This window comes from Mus musculus, chromosome 5 (assembly GCF_000001635.26).
Source record: "Mus musculus strain C57BL/6J chromosome 5, GRCm38.p6 C57BL/6J".
NCBI lineage: Eukaryota > Metazoa > Chordata > Mammalia > Rodentia > Muridae > Mus > Mus musculus.
Window position 1 is genome coordinate 24,985,799 of NC_000071.6, and position 20,075 is coordinate 25,005,873.

General features: G+C 49.4%; 1 protein-coding gene and 1 long non-coding RNA gene across 10 annotated transcripts in view; one reads left to right on the top strand and one right to left on the bottom strand.

The window, feature by feature from the left end:
* Prkag2 (protein kinase, AMP-activated, gamma 2 non-catalytic subunit) overlaps positions 1-20,075 on the bottom strand; it is a 243,548-nt gene that overhangs the window by 123,064 nt on the left and 100,409 nt on the right. Inside the window, exon 1 of one of the 9 annotated variants that reach the window (NM_001310480.1) lies at positions 9,464-9,955. The exons of the other annotated variants lie outside the window; for them this stretch is intronic. Within the exon in view, the coding sequence (NP_001297409.1) occupies positions 9,464-9,557 (94 nt within the window). The 5' untranslated portion in view covers positions 9,558-9,955. Of the gene's footprint in view, positions 1-9,463; positions 9,956-20,075 lie in introns of those variants that run through there. 9 annotated transcript variants of the gene reach the window in all.
* On the top strand, positions 44-12,370 carry 1500035N22Rik (RIKEN cDNA 1500035N22 gene). The gene is made up of 2 exons (NR_166410.1): positions 44-238; positions 11,701-12,370. It is a non-coding gene; the product is annotated as an RIKEN cDNA 1500035N22 gene (long non-coding RNA).

Sequence of the window (20,075 nt, forward strand, 5' to 3'; positions counted from 1 at the left end):
AGCAACGGCAAGTGGCTACAAACCCAGTGCCGCTCCGGTTCCCAGTCACAGAGAAATCCTGACAGAAATGCAGCCCTGGAGGATGGAGCGGCCCTGTTCTTGGGGGTTCCTGGCTCCTGTCCTCATGGCGTGCAGTGCCATGGGCAGGCTGAGGCTGAGTGTGCTAGGAAGCAGAGACTATACAAACTAGGAACCGTGAGAAGAGCTGACTGGGAATGGGTGCCAAGCTCAATCACAGGTGAGGAGAGAGTCCTACATTTGTGCAGCTCTTAGACAATAGGCAGAGGCAGGCTGGCATGCACTGCCTGGGCCCAGGGTAGCAGGCAGGGGATTGGAATGGGCTGTCAGTGTTGGTTTGTTGAGTCAGGGTCTCCTGTAGGCTCAAACTCACTCTGTAGCCAAGGATACCTTGAAGTCTTGATCTCGCTATTTTGTCTCTCGAGTGCTGGGATTACAGGCATGAGCAATCATAATTATATAGTGCTGGGAATGGAATCCAAGTCTTTGTGCACACTTTTTATCTACCTACTGATCTACATCCCCACCCTAGGCTGCCTACCTTTTAAGGCTGCCTCTGTGTGCACCTACCACCAGGGGCCCCAGACTGAGCCCAGCAGATGAGAAGGAACCTGGAGACTGAGCGTGCCATCCTCAAAGGCTGGGTGTATGATCTGTGTCCTATGTAGACTGTGGCCTGCCGAGCTCCCTGAGACAACGCTGCACTCAAAGTGTAAAAAAAAAAAAAAAAAAGAAGCCAGGACAATTAATGTCTAGGTTTACAGGCAGTGGGAAATGTGTTTTAAAATGTAGTTTTCTAATGACTCGGGGTAGTGAGGTCAGGGGATGAGCTTCCTCTGGAAAGACAGTGTATTACAGTCCCCCAGAGGAGGGGGTGTGTCACAGCCATGGGGGGGGGAGCGGCATGACAAGGAATGCCAGGCTGCTCAGGAGGCAGAGGAGAAAGGAGAGATCAGGCAGAAGCTTGGCTCTTGTTTCCAGGGAGAAGAAAGGTAACGCAGGTGGGGCAGACAAAGACTGGCTTCTGTGGATGTTTCCATGGGCCTCAGGGGTCTCGGGGACTGGCTCTATCCCCAGCATCACAAAAACTAAACAAAAGATCTAAAATGACCCTCAGTATTAGCAGCAACACCCATCGCTCCCCTGTTGTCTTTACCTTTCTTTAACTTCCAAGAGTTTTCGTCCCCACGGCACAGGGAGGCTCCTTCCTAGAAAGCCCATTGGAGGGGAGTGGACCCTGCTTCAGGGAGGGAGACTGCAGAGGAAGGGGTCTGAGGCCCCCAAGGCTAGATTCCTCAGGCCCTCACACAGCCCAGGCTGTGGGTAGCTCCCCAGGATGAAGCTGCTTCTCTTTCTCTAAATGTCACCATCTGTCCTGTCCTGAAAAATCAAGGTCAGGGCTGCCTCTTGCTGGTGGAATATTTTCATGTCCTCCTCCACCAAGCTTTCAGCCACAGAGCATCCTGTCTGAGTGTGAGAGATGAGGGTGCAGGGTCATTTTCTCCCATCTTAGGGTTGCTTTCTCCACTGCTAGTCTACATTCTAAAGAACTCCTACTGCCCTGTTCCTCTGCTCTCTCTCTCTGTCTCTCTGTCTCTCTCTCTCTGTCTCTCTGTCTCTCTCCCTCCCTCTTCCTCTCTCCCTCTCTCTCTCTCCCTCCCTCTCCCTCCCTCCCTCTCCTTCTCTCCCTCTCTCCCCCTCCCTCTCCCTCCTTCCTTCTCTCTCTCTCTCTCTCTCTCTCTCTCTCTCTCTCTCTCTCTCGCTCTCTCACTCTCTCGTGGTTTGAATAGGAATGGTCCCCATAGGCTCACATATTTGAATGCTTGTTCATCATGGAATGGCAGTCCCTAGAAGGATTAGGAGGTGTGGCCTTATCGGGAAAGTATGGCCTTTCTGAAGGAAGTATGTCATTTGGGGGTGGGCTTTGAGATTTCAGAAGCCCAAGCTAGGCCCAAGAGTTCTCTCTCCCTGTTGCCTGTGAATCCAGACTTAGAAGTCTTAGCTACTTCTCCAGCATCATGTCTGCCTGTGTACCGCCATGCTCCCTGACATGATAATGGGTTAAATTTCTGAAACTGTAAGCAAGACCCAATTCAACACTTTTTTTTTGGTAAGAGTTTCCTTGGTCAAAGTGTCTTTTCATAGCAACAGATACTAAGACACCATCTGTCTGTCCACCCACCCAGCCCCCAATCTGTGGTGGTTTGAATAAAATGGCCCCCATTGGCTCATATATTTGAATGCCTGGTTCTTAGTTGGTAGAATTGTTTGGGAATAATTAGGAGGTGTGTAAGCCAGTCCCCATTAAATACTTTATTTTACAACTGCCTTGGTCATGATGTCTCTTCACAACAAAGGAAAATAAATGAAAACACCATATATCATCTATCTTCTATCTCCATGCAGCTGTCTGTCTGTCTGTCTGTCTGCTATCTACACATATCTATCTGTACATTTCACTATTGTACTGGTTAGTTCTTGTTTTTGTCAACTTGACACAAGCTAGAGTCATTTGGGAAGATGAATTGAGAAAAATGTCTCCATCATATTGGCTTGTGGACAAGTCTGTAGGGCATTTTTTTGATTAATGACCAAAGTGGGAAGGCCCAGCCCACTATGGGCGGTGTCATTCCCTGGGCAGGTGGTCCTCAGTAGTATAAGAAAGCAGACTGAGAAAGGTATGAAGAGCAAGCCATTATGCAGCGTTCTTCCATGGCCTCTGCCTCAGTCCCCTGCTCAAGGTTCCTGCCCTGAGTCCCCTCAATAGTGGGCTGTGGTTAGGACATGTAAGTCAAATAAACCCTTTCCTACCCAAAGTTGCTTTTGGTCATAGTGCTTATCACAGCAATAGAAACCATATTAGGACAACTATCAATGTCTATCATACCATAAAAATCTATCCATCCATCCATCCATCCATCCTGTCTGTCTATCTATCATCTATAATTTATTCATCTGTATATCTATCATCTTCTTACTGGTTTACACAATAAAGAGCTGGGCAACAGAAACACATCTGGGGGAGCTTGTGCGTGTTTGTATTATTCTGAAGCATCTGAGAATTTCTCAAAGACCCATGGTGGACCTCCCCATCACCGAGATTGCTTCCACGGGCCTCTCTCACAGAAGCAGGAAGAAGAACACTTCACTCCAGCCCATGGGAGTCAAGGGCTGTTTCTAGATGGTCTGCTATTTGATGAGTGGGGGGCATCACAGCCTTATGGAGAGAGAGATGGGATGTGGATCAAAAGACCAAGTATCGCAGCATGTGGTGTCAACATGTGTGACCTGAGCCCATCTGAGACAGGAATGAATTGGATAATGAGACCCTATCTGAAAGCAGTCAATAAAAAGGCCAAGGCTGTATTGGGTGGTCTTTGGCCAAAGCTGTGTTGGGTGGTCTCTGGCCAAGGCTGTGTTGGGTGGTCTCTGGCCCCCAATGGCAGTAATGCAGTACTAGGTTTTGCCTCTGACCTGGAATTTTTGTGACTGCTGGATAAGACCCTAAAATGTATGCTGGCTGTTGGGCCTCTGACCCCTTCCACCCTTGAGGCTAGGAATGGGCGGGCACCTGCTTCCTACAGAAAGTGTCTCCACCCTGCTGAAGTCTCTGCATCAAATCCTGGAAGAGAGATTCCCCACTTCTTGGTAGCCTACCTCCTGGACAGCCCTGTCACCTTTCTTTTGGGACTGTATAACTGGTCATCTCTCTGGGGACTAATATCATCCTGAGTTACCTGAGTCTGTGTTCCAAACCATGATGTCTGGTGTTTGCACTCAGAATAAACTATTATCTTATTTACTAGCTGCTATTTTCTATTTCACATTGACAGAAAGAAGTAGATGTTATGAGGATTATTTTGGGAAAGCTGACTTAGTGCTCTTTCTGGCTTAGGAAATCAGCCTTTGATGGTTTGGGTTATCTCTTCCTGTTCATAATGGGGCCCCTCAAGTACCTCAAGCCCTAAGTCACCAAAGCTCCCCTGAGAACTCGCCTGGGGCCCCTCACCTGCTTCCTGCTACAGCAAGACTCCCAGCCCTGGGCCCTGAGCCCATCTACTCACCACTTATAACCACATTCCCCTGAGAAGCTGCCTCCCCCATGGCTAAGGCGGCACCCAGCCCTTGCCTAAGCAGCTTAGGGAAATCAGCAGTGCCCACAAGGCTTGGAGCCAAGGATACAGGGTGGTGCAAGAAATCATCCGGGCCTCAGAGAACACTCAGTGTTGATTTGTTCTTTAGCATATCCAGAGCTCTCAATGTTTTCTCTTCTCCATTCCCGCAGCACAGATAACTACAGGATGGACCTTGCTTGCTCTCTGCAGGAGCTGAGCTCTTGTGTTTTCCAAAGCACTGAGTGGTCATCTTAGATACATGGCTCTCTGTTGGTTTATCTCTCTCTCCAGGTTTATCTCAAAGGTTGTAGTAAAAGGATCAGGGATGGACTGTGGCCCAAGCCAGGTGTTAACCCAAGTTCTGGACCATGGAAGCCTGAGAGGCAGGCATCCCCTGAACTCATGCCCTCTCCTAACTCCACTGTCCCCACTCCATTCCTCTATTCCTCCACCACCTCCTCCTCCTCTCCTTCCTCTTCCTCCTCAGTTCTACAGGCTTGTTCTAGTATCTTCTAACACACTGCAATGTTTCTGGGCCCATTGCCACTTGTCCTTTAACTCTGAGTTTTGCTCAGAACCTGGCCCTTCAGAAGAGCTGCCCCTCAAATGACACTGCTCCTGGGAGCTCCGAGACACTCAGTCCTGCTTGAGTACCACAGGATGCTGTTTCAGCACTCAACTGTGCTTCCTCCCATCCTGCTGCACTGGCCTGCAGGCGGTCCTAGGAACACCGAGAGTCTTACTTCTGCACGGCCTGGATCTTTCCACTTGGCAGCATGTTTGACCAGACGCTGGCCCCCACTGTGGTCACCCTCTTGAGCCAATCCTTCACCCTCCTTTCAGACAGCTCTGCTACCCTGTCATACAACAAAAACCATCCATCTTTCAAAACAAGTTCTTCACAAAGGGATGAACACTGCACAGTTCCACTTTTATATGTGGTGAGGGAGGTCAGAGGCCAAGGCTGGGTGGCTTCCCTTGTCATTCAACACTTTAGCTTTTGAGACTGGGCCTCTCCACAGAACCTGGAGCTCTTGGATTTGGCTGGATGACGCCTAGGATCTGCCGGTCCCCTGCCCCACCCCACCCCATGCACCATGACTTGCTTTTCGGAGGCCTGAGGATCTGAGCACCAGACCTCATGCCTGCCTGCAAGCACTTTGTTTTCCCAGCCCTCCCTCTATGAGCCCACTGCTGTTCGGATTTGTCAAATCCAAAAGAGGCAGGGAGCAGACTGGCGGTGTCCAGGGACTGGGGTGTGGAAGGAGGTCCATGGACAGAATTGTGGCAATGACAAGATCTGGGATGGGTCGGGCGGCTGCTGTAGAGCAACTCGAACACCCTTCCAACTGAGTCCCACGTTGCCATGTGGTGGAGACAGTATCATTAACCAAAGACCCCACTGTTGGTCTACTCTCATGGGGCTGTGTGTCCCACAGGACTGACTTTTGCTTCTTCTTCACCCTCTGAGATAGAAGGGGGCCAGTGGAGAGTGGCTCCAGGGGAACAGGCAGGATGTGGGTGGTGGTGGGCCCTGGAAGTGGCTACCACTGTACATTTGCTCCTGTGTATAATGAAAATTCCCACTGTGAAAAGGTAAAAACTGTGTTGGAGTATTTATGGCACACTCAGGATCCTAGAAGCCAGGGCCAGGTGGGAGCTGTGTGTGTGTGTGTGTGTGTGTGTGTGTGTGTGAGATAAAGGCAGAGTGAGGATGGAGATGGAGATGGTATGGTGGAGAAAAGAACAGAACAGGCACACAGCAGATCTTGCTTTCCAGCCTTGACCTCTGAGGCAGAGCTTTTGATGGTCTCACAGGGAAGTATGCAGCCAAGGTCTGTGCTGTGTGAGTGGGACCAGGCAGCTGTGCCAGCAGGGCTTGCTGGTATAGAGGGAGAGTACCTAACAGGCAAGATGAATGATGCTTCTCACAGTCATGGCATGAGCCTGCTGAACTGGGCTCAGGGGAAGAGCCAAAGTCGCAGGCCAGGGGCTCAGGCCAATCAGGTCTTGTTAATTCTGCCCATAATTGCAGAGGGTGAGATGAGGCTGCTTGGCTTGTCCCTTATCTGGTTAGTACTGTCCCTCCTCATCGCCTTTTACGTTACTGATGTTATCGCCGTATGCTCTTCTCGGATGTAATCTGGATCGCTCTCTACTGAAGAGACAAAGGGAGAGAGTATGTGGGAATTTTCAGTCTGACACACATAGCGGGAAACTTCGTGTGGGAGATATGCAGCTGTGGCCATAGTCCACACCCAGTTTCATGGTGGGCCCAGCACCCTGTCACTCAGAACTACCCAAGAGGATTCCATCACTGGCCCAGGCAGTCAGCTTTGCAGTGACAGCTTCATATGTCCTGAGGAAAGATCACCCATAGCCCAATCCATGTCAGTAGCTCAGTGACAGTGGGTAGACCTGAGTCCCCTCCTCATCCTCTTCAATTGTTCTGGAAAGCCATGAGGCTCTCAGGACAGCTGTGTGCAGGTGTGTGCACAGGTGCATGTCAGAGTGTGGAGTATGCCAATAAGTCCGTGAACCTGTGGGTTTGTTCACATGTGGACGTACAAGTGTGTGCATGTGTGTGAGGTAAAAGCATGCCACTGGGCTGGAGGTGTCCTCAGAGGGAGCAACTCTGCGCAGGACTGGAGGGCGGACAGTCTGCACAAGAGAGCTGCACCTGATACTGTTATGTTAACTTGACACAGCTATAAAGTCATTGGAGAGTGGGGGAAACCTCATGAAAATGCCTCCTTAAGATTAGACTGTAGGGGTAGGCAGTGGTGGCACACACCTTTAATCCCAGCACTCCAGAGGCAGAGGCAGGGGGATCTCTGTGAGTTTGATGCCAACCTGGTCTACAGAGTGAGGTCCACGAGAGCCAGGGCTGCTACACAGAGAAACACTATATTGAAAAACCAAAAAAGAAAGATCGGTCTGCAGACAAGCCTGCAGGGCATTTTCTTAATTAGTGATTGATGGGGGAGGGGCCAGCTCACTGTGGGTGGGGTCATGCCTTGGCTGGTGGTCCTGGGATCTGTAAGAGAGCAGGCTGAACAAGAGGTGGAAAGCAAGCCAATGAGCAGCACCCTTCCATGGCCTCAGCATCAGCTCCTGCCTCCAGGTTCCTGTCCTGACTTCCTTCAGTGATGGGCTATGACGTGGAAGAAACCCTTTCCCCTCCAACTTGCTTTTTGGTCATGATGCTTCATCTGGGCAACAGAAAGCCCCACCTAAGACAATGGCACAGCTGCAGAGGAGAGCAAAAGGGCAGAAGAGGCAGGTGCTGACTTCAAATCCCCATAGAAGAAAAGGCTTGCGTAAAATTCCCCATAGAGGTGAGGACATAAAACCAACCTCCAAAATGGCCCTTCCTAGACAGCCAGAGCAACCTCACTGCAAAGGGGTGCTTGTAATAGATTGTGTAAATGGAGAAGGGGCGGGGCTGGAGATTACAGTTTGAACTGTGGGGGACACGTTTCTCCAGAGACCAGGAAATCCTGGGTGGAGAGTTAGGTGGAGAGTGGGCTGACTTAGCCAAGCTGAGATGGAAGGAAACTTCCTCTATAATTCATGGCCTTCCTTTCCCTTCATTCAGTGGGGGTGGGCCTGCCATGATGGAGAGGGTTCCCAGCTCTTACTCCAGTGTGATGCTAACTAAAGGGGAAACCTAGACCCCAGAGTCCTGGCAACTGCCCCCACGCAGCATCAGCCTGAGAAGGACGGCGGGTCTGAACTTGTTCCTCCGGAGAGCCCCCAGGTCCCTGATCCCGAGGCCAGAGCCGGCCTTTGCATGCAAGCCCTTATGATACTCAGTGGAGATGAAAGTATTATTTCTGATCTCAGCAGCTTAGGAGAAGGGAAAACAGCCAGTTCTCACACAACAGGGCAGAAACCACTGTCTGGCACACACCAGGCATTTAATAACAGGTCTGCTTGTCTGTCCCCATTAGCAAAACTAGACTTTTTGTTCAATAACAGGGTCAGATTTAATTCTATAGTAAATGAGTATTTACATCTTTGCTGTGGAAAATGAGCGTCTTGTTTTTAGGCGAATCACTGACTCTGGTTCAGTCATCCCTCCGTCCCCCACTGCTGGGTCAGGCACCCCATCCCTCTATAAGCCCCCCCCCCCAGCACTAAATGACATTCTCTTCTTCAGTTCATTTTGCAGACTTGTATCTTTCTTCCATGAGACTGAAAACTCCTTGACTCAGGAGTCCCCATCTCCACACGGGCCCTCCTCAGAGCATGAAGCTCTCCAGGGCTTTGATGCATCAGCTATGGCAAGAGGTACAGGCAGGCAGGATCCCCTTCATTTTCAGCTCACCTCCCTTACTGCTTAGATGTCTTGTTAAAGTCATCATGCTATTATACCCATGACAAATTAATTCTTACCACTTGAAATGTCACATTTCACTTTTTTTGGAGACAGGGTCTCATGTAGCTGGCTTTGAACTTGATATGTAACCAAGGATGACACTGAACTTCTGATCCTCCTGCCTCCAGTTGCCCAGTGCTGAGATTATAGCCGCGTGTCCCCATGCCCAGTTTTACTCAGTGCTAGGGATCAAACCCTCAACTTACACATGCTAGGCAAGTACTCTATCAGTTGAGTCACACCTCCAGCCCCAGCCTCACATACTTAAAACACAACAGCTACCATCCAAGGTGGAGTAGTCAGAGAGCATCCAGGTCCCTAGGAAGTAAAGCAACTTGAGCTCCACCTGTAGAGCGCCATCTGAACAGAAAACACAAGCTTCCACCTCAGCAGGTCCGCCAGCTTTCCCAACGGTGTTGATCCCAGTTTCCTGAACCCAGGGCAGCAGGTGGCAGAGGCTGTTTCTCCCCAAGGGACACAAACCAGGCACGCGTTTCCCCTTCCAAGTCACCCTCAGTCTACCAGATCTCTTGTCAGGGACCAAGGAGATGGATTCCCTTCCTTTAACAGCCGGGGTTCTCTCCATACACATTTCATTTGTAACAATACAAGCTCACAGTTCAGACTCATCCTTGTTCTTCTTTAAGCTACTTTTCCCCCTAAACCAGTAACAATCCCAATTGATCCCTAAACCACATGGTGCCAGGTGGGTTGGAGAAAGGACATAGCTTTACAAAGAGTGGCTGGCCAGGCGCATCCTAGGAGCAGCATGGCCATTAGTTAGCAGTCACTCTTTCTCCTTAAACACTGCCTCAGGGCTATGCCCAGAGGGAGCAGCAGCGGCTGGCCACAGTCACACATGAGTCCACAGGCACATGTGTATACATGCACACTCGTGCACATAGCCATCACAGGGATCATCAGAGAAACAGAAAGGACGGGAGCCTACCAAAAAGGCCATGGGGTTCCGACTGGCGCCGCTGGGTGCTTCGGTTTTGGTCCTTGGGTTTCTTGGTGCCCCTCAGACTTCCAAAGCGCTTCATGAGTCACTGTGGCCACAGAAGCAGTGACAGGTGAACATATCAGAACTCGAAGAACCAGTGTGAGTCTCAGCCGGGGAAGGGGGGCTCACCAGAAGGAGAGCAGCATCAGCTGGCAGGCATGGGATACCTGGGAACCGCAGCTTACCACCGCTGAAAGGCAGCCAAACTCAGCCACAGCCTGTGGGCTCCGAGGGTCCGAGACAAGAGCTCTCAGATTAGTATGAGATGAGGGCCATGCTCCAGGACCAGCCTAGCAGCCACACAGGGACTCTCTCTACAGTTCTCACTCAGGTCCCTGAGACTCCTGAGAAAGCAGTCCTGACTGGCCGCACCTCTCCTCTCCGGGCAGTGTCAGCCTCGCCGCCTGTCCTTAAGTAGGCAAGAAGCCACCAGAGGCATGAACAGAACCTTGCAGGGGATCTGTTTATGTAGTTAAGGTCACTGGCTCACTGACAAGCTCCGAGTTATTTACTCTCTTTACACTTAAAGCAGGAGGGGAGCCCGAGTAGGCAGAGCCGGCACCAGCCTGCTAGTCATGTGCAGGTCTGCGTGATGTCTCTTTAAGAAGACTGTAAAAGGAAACCACCCTGTACAGACAATTCTTGGCACCAATTGGCCAGAGCACATTCCATTTGGACATGACATCACACAACTATTTTGATGCATGTGCTTCGGGTCTCTGAGAGCTAGAAGCTGGGAGAGCGCTAGGGCTAGCTAGCCGCTGCGGCGTCTTCTTTGTTCCCTCTGGGGAACACAGAAAGATGGAGAAGAGACAGGATCATCCTAGGATTCAGCAGAAGGTCTCAGGCAAGCACGGAGCCTGGCTGCTAAGAACTGCACAACAGAACGCAGACTTTGGAGGGGATCTCATTCAACCCCTCTTATTGCAGATGGGGAAACTGAGGTTCAGGACAGGGCTACGACTCTCCCAAGATCCTGCTGCCAACGGTAGCAGAGATGAGACTCCAACACTAATCTCATCCACCATAAGCCTAGTGTCTGATCTGACAAAGCGCGAAGCCCTGAGTTCGTCCGAGTAGCATAAGTAAATAAGAGAGGGAAATAACTTGTTTTGTTTAGTTTTGTTTTGCTTTCTGATAGCTTCCACTGAAGAGCAGTTACTTGCTCGGTTACTAATCAGCCTTCTGGCCTTGAGGAAGTCTATGTTCCCACCTTTCTTAGCCAGGATGAGACCAGGCGATGACGGGGACTTCAACTCTAACAGTCTAGGGCAGAGAGACGGCTCGGTGGTGGAGAGCACACATTTCATGCACTGCTCATTCAGAGTATCCAAGCTCAGTTCCTGGCACCCATGACAGGAAGGTCACAGCCACCTGGTACTACTCCAGCCCCAAGGGAATCAGACGCCCTCTTTTGGCCTCCACAGGCACCTGCACTCACAAGCAGAATCCCACAGGCAGACACATACAGATAATTTTTAAAGATCAAATTCCAATAACCTGAACTAATGGCAATAAAATCTGTGTGGCTTCTCCCCCAGATAGCCACTTACCCCAAGATTAGTTAAGTGGGCCTTAGGCTGAGGATGACTGGCTCCTGTTTAGATGGCATCACCTTCAAAAGCAACTGATGTCTGTGTAAGTTTGTTATCTAATAGGGCGTCTGGAAATGAGGCATAGAGGGGACAGGAGAGAGAATCAATTTGTGAGGAGGGCCCAAGCCCTTAAGAGGCCACCATGAATTCAGGCCTGACCCCTCAGTCTTTGCGGGTTTGTCACTCTCTGGCAGAGTCTGGTATGCCAGTTACCCCTGCTCATGGTGAAGTCAAGGAGACGATGGATCCCCAGCTAGAGCAACAGGCTGCAGAACAAGCTTGATGACAAGTAAGAGGCCACAGGGTGAGGAGAGTCCAGGATGCCTTATGGGAGGGGGTGCTGAGGTTTGAACATGGGCTGTCCCTCTCACTTGGTCTCCTGCTAGCAGGGCTGTTTGGGGAGGTTGTGAGACCTGGGTTTGGGAGTCTAGCTGGTGGAATTAAATCACTAGGGGTGAGCCTTTGTTCTGGTTCTGATCCACTTTGTCTGTCGCTGGCCCATGTCACATGAACAGAGCCCTCACACCCCACTGCGGTCCTTTCCCCTCTGTGATGAACTGAGATCTTTCCCTTCCGTGTTCTCTGCAGCACCAGGAGAGGACAACGGAATCTGCTCCTGCCCCCGCTCTGCTGTTCTCAGACAGCAGACAGGGTACACACTTGCTGCCTCATGCCCAGGGGGCCCTCAAGCTGTGGATTGGCTGTCTACCTTCTTGGATCTCCTGTACTTCGGTCGTCCCCGTTTTCCATGGGAGCTCCTCGTTCCTGGAATGGCTGGTTGGTGTCCCCTCTTGGGCACACTTCTGATTTTATAAACGACAGGTGCTGCCGGCCCAGTGCTTCGGTCCCTCCATCTGGCTTAGCCTCTAGTACACTAGCAGAGTATCTCTGTGATCAAGATACATGGCCCAAACTTACTGTGATTTAAACTCTGCAAAAGTACATTTTGGAGTTTCACATTTAAGTTTTTAAAATTTTAACTAAACTCTGCTTGAAACAAAATTAAACTTTTCTCAATTTAAAATTAAATAAGGATCCAGATGGTGGCATGTACCTTTAATTGCACCACTGGAGGAACATGAGTTTCTGGCTAGCCTGGGCTACACAGTAAGACCCATCACCAAACAAAATGCAAAAAAAGGAGCAAACAACAACCTAATAAAGGCAAACCAGTAGCAGAATGCAAAGACCTGTCTGGAAGGACCACTGGACATATACAAAGAGGAGGCACGCTCAAATAAAAAACTATGTGAAAAAATGTTGTAACATTCTTTTTTAGTGTGTGTATTAAGCATGCATAAGGGGGAAGTGTATGTATGTGTGCACATGTGCGCACGTGCACACATGTCCACATTGCATGGGTATGGGTGGAGGTGAGAGGGTGATGTTGGCTGCCATCCTCAATTGCTTTCCACTTTATTTTTTGAGACAGGGTCTCTCATTGAACCTGCAGTCTGCAGTTAGCTAGACTGGGTGGGTGGCTGTCAATGAGCCCCAGTCCTGCCTCTGCAGTGTGCAGCTGCTGAGCATATGGCTGGGGCCAGCGTTTGATGTGGGTTCTAGGATCCAAACTGAGGCCCTTATGCCTCTGGGACAACAGTTCAGTGACTGAGCCATCTCTCCAGTCAACATCACAAATATTCTTACACTAGAAGAGAAGCAGAGTGTGTGGAAAGAGCAAGCGAGGAAAAGATCAGCGAGTGGAGGCAGCGTGGCAGAGGCAGGCAAGGCGGACTTGGGTTTATCTGGACATTCACTCTGCAAGAGGTGATTAAACTGGGGGAGTGCCCTAGGTAGCTGCTGATTGAAGGGATTTGGGTGCTGTAAGCCACTCAAAGACACCCCTGTTCTGCGAGAATGACATTTTCATTATCCAAAGAATAACTACCATTTACCAAGAGTCTCTCCTAAGCCAAGCAAGGCACCGGGCAACTTCACAGTTGTTATTTCATTTGCCCCTATAAATGCTGAAGGGCGGCTATCAATAGTGTGCCATTTAAAGATGGATAGCGGAGAATCAGAGGAGCAGCTTGGTGGGGGTCACACAGCTGACAAGCCAGGGCAGAGAGCATGGACTTGAACTCGATTCAGACAAATCTGAACGTTCATGCATACACTAGATACAATATCAGGGCCCAAGGTCAATACCCCCCCCCCCTCAGTGAGTTCCTTGGAAGAAAGAGAATAGGCAAGAGTCTGCATTCTCACACTGACCTTTGACCTTCAGGCCTGAAAGTTTAAAGGCATAAGAGTCAACCTTGAAAACCTTGATTTGCATCCTTCCAGGTGAGGGCAGATACTTCCTCTGTACGCTGGGACCAGAACTCATTGAGGCAGCCTAGCTCTGAATTTACCCCATGGGAGCATTGGAGTCTTTGTTGAGGAACTTAAGAATGACCAATCAGGTGAAGGGAGAAAAGAATTCCATGTCCTTCAGGGTCACTGGCTGCCACTGAGGGGGGATGTGGGGGAATTGGCAGGGTTCCGCTTGAGCTGTTTTGGCCTGGCATGAATGCCTACCGACACAAGGTGGTTTCAGGAGAGGGAAGCATTGCAAAGAAAGATGGGAGAGCTCACAGGATGAAACTGTATTGTAAAGTGGCCCAGGTCTTTATAGATAAGCCTTAAAAAAACCACAGGAAGCCAGTAACAGCAGCCAGGTGGGGGACAGCGGAAACCCTCAGAACACCAACCTAACACCAGTTCTGTAGGATTTAGAGAGAGGTGTAATGCTAGGTGGCTCTTGTGTGTGCGTGTGTGTGTGTGTCTGCATGCCTGTGCACATGTAAGCATATTTTGCATGTTTGTGGGTACATGTGTTTCAAGGTGTGTGCTTGTGTGTATAGATGTAAAAGCACCAGGTTGGGGTTGGTAATCATACTCAATAGCTCTTTGTCGTCTTCTCTGAGGTGAGGGGGGGTCTCACAGTCAAACCCAGAGCTCACTGCTAAGGCTAGTTTCTCTATCAGCTTGCTCTGGGATCCTGTCTCTGCCTTCTAAGGCCGGAATTACAGGCAGGCCACCCCAGCACCCACCACTTACATGGACTCTGGGGATCTAGACTCTACTTTTCACGCTTGCACAGCAGGTACCTTAACCACTGGGCCACCTTCCCAGTCCATAGCTGTAGGGTTTATTTTATATGTGTTCTTTAAAAAATTAGCACATTTTTAATTAAAATAGAATCATATTGGGCCAGGGAGATGACTCAGTGGTTAAGAGCACTGACTGCTCTTCCAGAGGTCCTGAGTTCAATTCCCAGCAACCACATGGTGACTCACAACCATCTGTAATGGGATCTGATGCCCTCTTCTGGTGTGTCTGAAGAGAGCAACAGTGTACTCACATAAAAATAAATCTTCAAAAGAAAATTTAAAAACACAAAACCAAAACAAAAAAATTTTTTTAAAAAAAGAATCATATCACTATCCTGCTTCCCTTTCCTATTCCAGCCCCTCCCAGGTATCCTCCCTTCCACCCATCCTGTGTCCCCCCCCCCCCAATCGATAGCCTCAGTCCTTCACACACACACACACACACACACACACACACAAATGCAACCTGCTGAGCTCATTTTGGTTTGCAAGTATGTGGTTCAGGTCTGACCACTTGGTATTGCATACCCAGGAAGGGGCTCATCCCTAACAGAGGCTGGTGCTCCCTCTCCCAGCAGTCAACCCTGGCCTGCAGTTCTCTGTCTAGGGCTGAGACCCCATGGAAATGTCTGCCTTCCACATTAGCATGTCCTCCAGTGCTGCCCTTGCTCCGCTCTTGTTTCTGCAGCCACTTCTAGGAGAGACTATCTCACAGCAGACCTCCTCGATTTCTGGATCATACAATTTTCCACCTTCTCTTTCAACCATGTACTATGAGCCATACTCCATACTCCACAGAGACGGTGTTTATATTAAAATTACATTCCGAAAAGCCCTTAGACCCTCATTACCACGGAAACACTCCGGATGTCATGACAGGCTTCACTCAAGCTGTGAGGACCTAGAGGGGAGAAAAGCAGCTGAAATGCGGGGTGCATCATCTCTGCATGGGCCCCTTAGTCCATTCATGAGAAGGTTGTCTCTCATGCTAGTCCACAGCTGCTGAGGCCTGGGACCAACATGCCCAGTGTGAGTCCAAACACCCAGGGATCACGGCTTGCCTGCTAAGTGACACTGTCACGTGTCCTGTGTGGAGAGAACGGCTCAAAGCACTTCCTATGTTTTCAGCATGGGAAGAGGGGCCACCTGCTACTGTTCAATTAGGGACATCTAGGGACAGAGGTTCATCGGAGCCTCCAGAACTCTGGAGTGGCCTGGAAGAGAGCTGAAATTCTCGACCTGTTCCACTGTCCACGAACAGTTAGGATCCAGCAGAGGCTTCTCCGCGGCGGGGATGTTGGGAAGGCAACTGAGGACACATCGACAGAAATCTTATTCTCAACTCTGAGGGCTGTCTGTGACCCTCACAGGGCCTGAGAAGCACCCAGGTCCCTGAGAGGCTGCTGCCAATCAAAACCTTGGGGTGTGAGTTTCAGACCCTCTTGGAGCAGGGCGCAGTATGCACACTGGAGAGAACACTCCTGCTGCTTGCGAAATACTGTGTCATATTTCACGAAGAGTTCTAAAGGTCATGTTGCTGCTTAGTTCTTAGTGAACTCGCCCTTGGGGCCTTTCTTATTCCTCCTTCGGGGGGCTGTGTTTGAGTCACACCTCCGAGACAGGCCCTCCCCACCTGACTCAAGCCAACATGTGGCTCAGAGTCATCCCAGCACACTCAGGGTCACACCTAGCCTCGTGGTGCCTGGGGGGGACGAGAGCAGGGGAATGTGAGTGACAAGAGAGTGTTTGTTTTGGCAAAGATGAACCACCTCAGCTTTCCCAGCTCTGCTCATACCAGTGACATCTAAGCCCACTGAGATTTCATAGTGGCCACAGGGAATCCTACTGTTAAAAACACAAAGAGGTGCTGAGGGCTTGCTGTGGAAGTATGAGGGTCTGGGATAGGATCCCCAGGCCACAAAAAACGCCTCAGCATCAAGGAGGGCCGAGGGAGGAGGGTTGCTGGGATTTTCTGGTGGCCAGTCTAGCTGAACCAACACTGGGTGGCAGCTTGGTTCAGTGAGATATCCTCTCTCGAGGGAGCAAAGCACTCAGAGGCAGAGGAAGACAGCTCTGGCCTCTGCACACACACCAGGGGAGTGTGCACTCACACACAAATGTACAGAAAAGTGAACGCCTATGCAGTAATTATTTTCAGCTAAAATATAGGAGGCAGAAAGTACAAAATTTGTAGATCTCTGAGAGTCAGAGATCTCAGGGGCCTATTCAGTCCTTTCTTGTGGCCTTTGTATTCTGAAGTTGACAGGTACTCGCTCAACAAGATCTCTGTAAAAGCATATTAGGCCCAGGGCTCCCAAAGTTCCAAAGACAAAGCAGGAAGGACAAAGACCAGGATCATGGCCCATGGGACTGACCCTGGGTGCAGAGGGCCTGACATCACCTGGGCAGGGGTGCCTTTTTCTAGGGTCTGGGGTTCCTTTGAACCTCAACGACTCCTGTACCCATCCACTAGAAGTACAATGAACTGGAGGTCAGAAGGTGAGATCTGAACTGATGGCTGCCTTGGATTGGTTTCTTCTCAAAGTAAAATGGAGAAAAAAAAATGGGGCAGCGGTGGAAGAGTTTAGCCTGCAGGTCGGCTACAACCCCAAGAGAAATCTGGGCCCATTCACAGGCCTGCAATCTTGAGTGGTTTCAACACTTCTACATAACCTGCTGGTTGCACTGCAGGCTCAGCCCATCCCAAGGTCTTAGAGGGACGATGAAAGAGAATCCGGCAGAAGCATTCATAAGCCACAGAGCATGAACCACTGATGCTGATAGCAACTGCTGTCCCCACCGCTGTGCCCTGACCTCACTGTGCCACCTGCTCCTCCTCCGTCTCTGTCTTAGGGTCATACCTTTGAGAACTATAATCACCGGCACCCACCCACCTCCTCCATCCTCCCCCTTTCCTTCATTTTAACAAGTTTATATGACAACATGGAGCAAGCACAAAGGGGCAACACATTCAGGCAATTCCAGTCCCCATCAAAACCAAACTTTAGTGAGCATCAAAGGACTTCAACCAGAAAGTAAAGGTGACTCACAGAGGAGAAAATATCTGCAAGATAAATATCTACAAAGTGTTCACTGTTGAGAACTCCTACAAACTAGGCAGAAAAAGACAACACAACTAAAAACAACTAAAAACGGGCAGAAGGGTCTGGAGAGATGCTCAGTGGTTAAGAACACTAGCTGCTCGTCCAGAGAACCTGGCTCCTGTTGCCAGCACTGCATCAGGTGGCTCACGACTCCCTGCAGCTCCAGTTTTGAGGAATCCAAAGCCCTTTTCTGGTCTTTGCATGTGCTTGCATGCATACAGTGCACATAATCTCTCACAATCAATCAATCTCTCTCTCTCTCTCTCTCTCTCTCTCTCTCTCTCCCTCTCTCTCTCTCTCTTCCTCCCTCCCTCCCTCCCTCCCTCCTTAAATGAATCTTGACTGGAAAAAGGGCAGGAAGCTTCAAAAGACACTTCCCTCAAAGAAGTGCAACAGGGCCACACACATGCTTTAGAAAATACTCGTGGGAAACACAAATCCCAACCACAAATGTGTGAAGAATTTCTATTGGCCAAGAGGTGGAGAAAACAGAACCTTTATACTCCCGAGAAGGTGAAAATACCACATTTAGCATGAAAACAATTTGCCCTTCCTCAGTAAATTAACACAAGATTCCTGTGTAACCCTACTCCTAGCTATCTACCCAAAAGAACTGAAGACGGGAATTAAAGCAGCCTGCACACAAATGTCCATAGCAGTACTAGTCACAAAACCCAAGAGGGAGAAACAACCTCAGCACTCATCGCTGGGGGAGCGGTGAATGAATGTGGTACGTCTATTCGAGGGCATATTATTTAACCAGGAAAAGCATGAAGTCGTGATAAATGTCAGGATGTCCAATTTCCAAACAAAATCTAACTTGTGAGGAGCCAGTCGCATTATGAGGAGCCAGTCGCATTTTTACAAAATCCCTGAACAGGCAAAGCCAGGGAAAAGTAGATTGATCTGGCCAGGTTCTGGGAGTAGAGGGATGGGCAGTGACGGCCAATGGGGATGAGGTTCTGTTTGGGGTGGTTATTGGCTCATCAGTGTTCCCTAGGGGTTTATGTGCTGTTGGCTGGTGCTCAGTGTGAGATACCATTGGGAAGTGGGACCTAATGGAAGGAAGGTCACTGGCAGAGTGCACTGAAAGGGGATACTGAGACCCAGCTCTTCTCTGCATCCTCAAGACCATGGCCTGAGAAGTCTCCACCACCACATGCCCACTACAGCCTCTCTGGAAACCGTCAGGTCCTTCCTCAACAAGTTCAAGCTAAAGTCACTATGTCCGTCCACACAGGTCTGAAGCAGCCAGCCTTTTCTCCTTGGTTACCCATGCCAGGTGCTTTGTCATGGCGATCGCTGGTACACTGAAGAAACAGCCCTCAGACTGCAGGGCTGACCGTACAGTGCTGGGGATGCACTTATGTGCATTTAACCATAAAAGCAAGTAAAATCCACAAATTCTGTGAAGAACAATAAGTATAAATTCTCCAATATCTGTATTTCTAATAGTGGTAAATATGTTTGTGCTAGATGTCTGTCTCCATATTTTTGACTATCTTATTTCAATAGTATCCTTTTCACAGCTACATAGTATCCCGCTGTGTGGATAGCTGTCTTTATTCAATTACTTCCTCATTCACAAGGATTAAATTGTCTGCAATTGATCTGTTGAGAGGCCCTAGAAGCTGTGGCACCCCAGTCGCAGGGAGCATTGCCAGGGCCAACACCTCCTTTCTAAGTGTTGTTTGCCACCACCAATGATGAAGTGGCTAATACTTTTATGTCACTAAACAGTAATGAGATGGCCAAAACATTACTTGGAGAAGAGACTTGTTCCAGAGCAGGAAGTGTGTAAGATAAGCCAAAAATGCTGGCAGTGTTTACAGCATTGTGGGGACAGTCAAAAGACCCAGGAGCCACTTGATGGGGCTCCTGCTGGACCAGTCTCAGACAACGTGGACATCAGAATATGACAATGGAACATTCTAACTCAGTAACTAAAACACAAATCTCATAAACACATATGTCCACATACACAAGCATACATGTGCACATATGTACATATATATACACATAGGCATATATTCATGCATGAACATGCATACACATATACAGATACACATTTGTACATACATGGGTACCACATATACACATAAAACACACACATATATCCATGCATGCACAGACGTAAATATAAGCACACACACATATTTTCACATGCATATGCACACAGATACACACACATGCATGCATATATACTCATATATGCACACAGGAAAGATGATAGATCTTTTTCTGAAAAAGACTCCCTTTCCAACCAGCTAATGCAGAATTAGTGATGAATTAGAATATCACTCTTTAGCCATGATTCAGGCAAGATTTGTTGATTGCTGCTAAAAGTGGCAGGTGAAAGCTGGGGAGAGTGAGGCTTTTTACACAATATTTTAAGCACCCATCCCAGAATGCTGATCACAAAGGGAAACGAACCCTTTATTAAAGCAGAGAGAAAGCTCACTGTGCAGACAGTCCTCAGTGTCACATCAGGGCTCCTATCACCAGGAAGGTGCTGGAACAGCCCCTGCTGTGGGGCCCTAGCACAAGCAAGCAGCCTATGGCTTGCCTGCCAACAGCTAGCCCTGCATCTGCTCATGAGGAAGTGCTGAGCACACCCAGGGTAAGGGGCAGCCACACAATAGCTGGCCTGTGCCCTGGACGCAAGAGCTGAGGTAATGGAAGATGAGGCATGCAGAGGGGCTGCGTGAAGCTGAGGGACAGAAGAGACAGGGCCACAGACTGGGTCATGTCTGGGGTGCTTCCA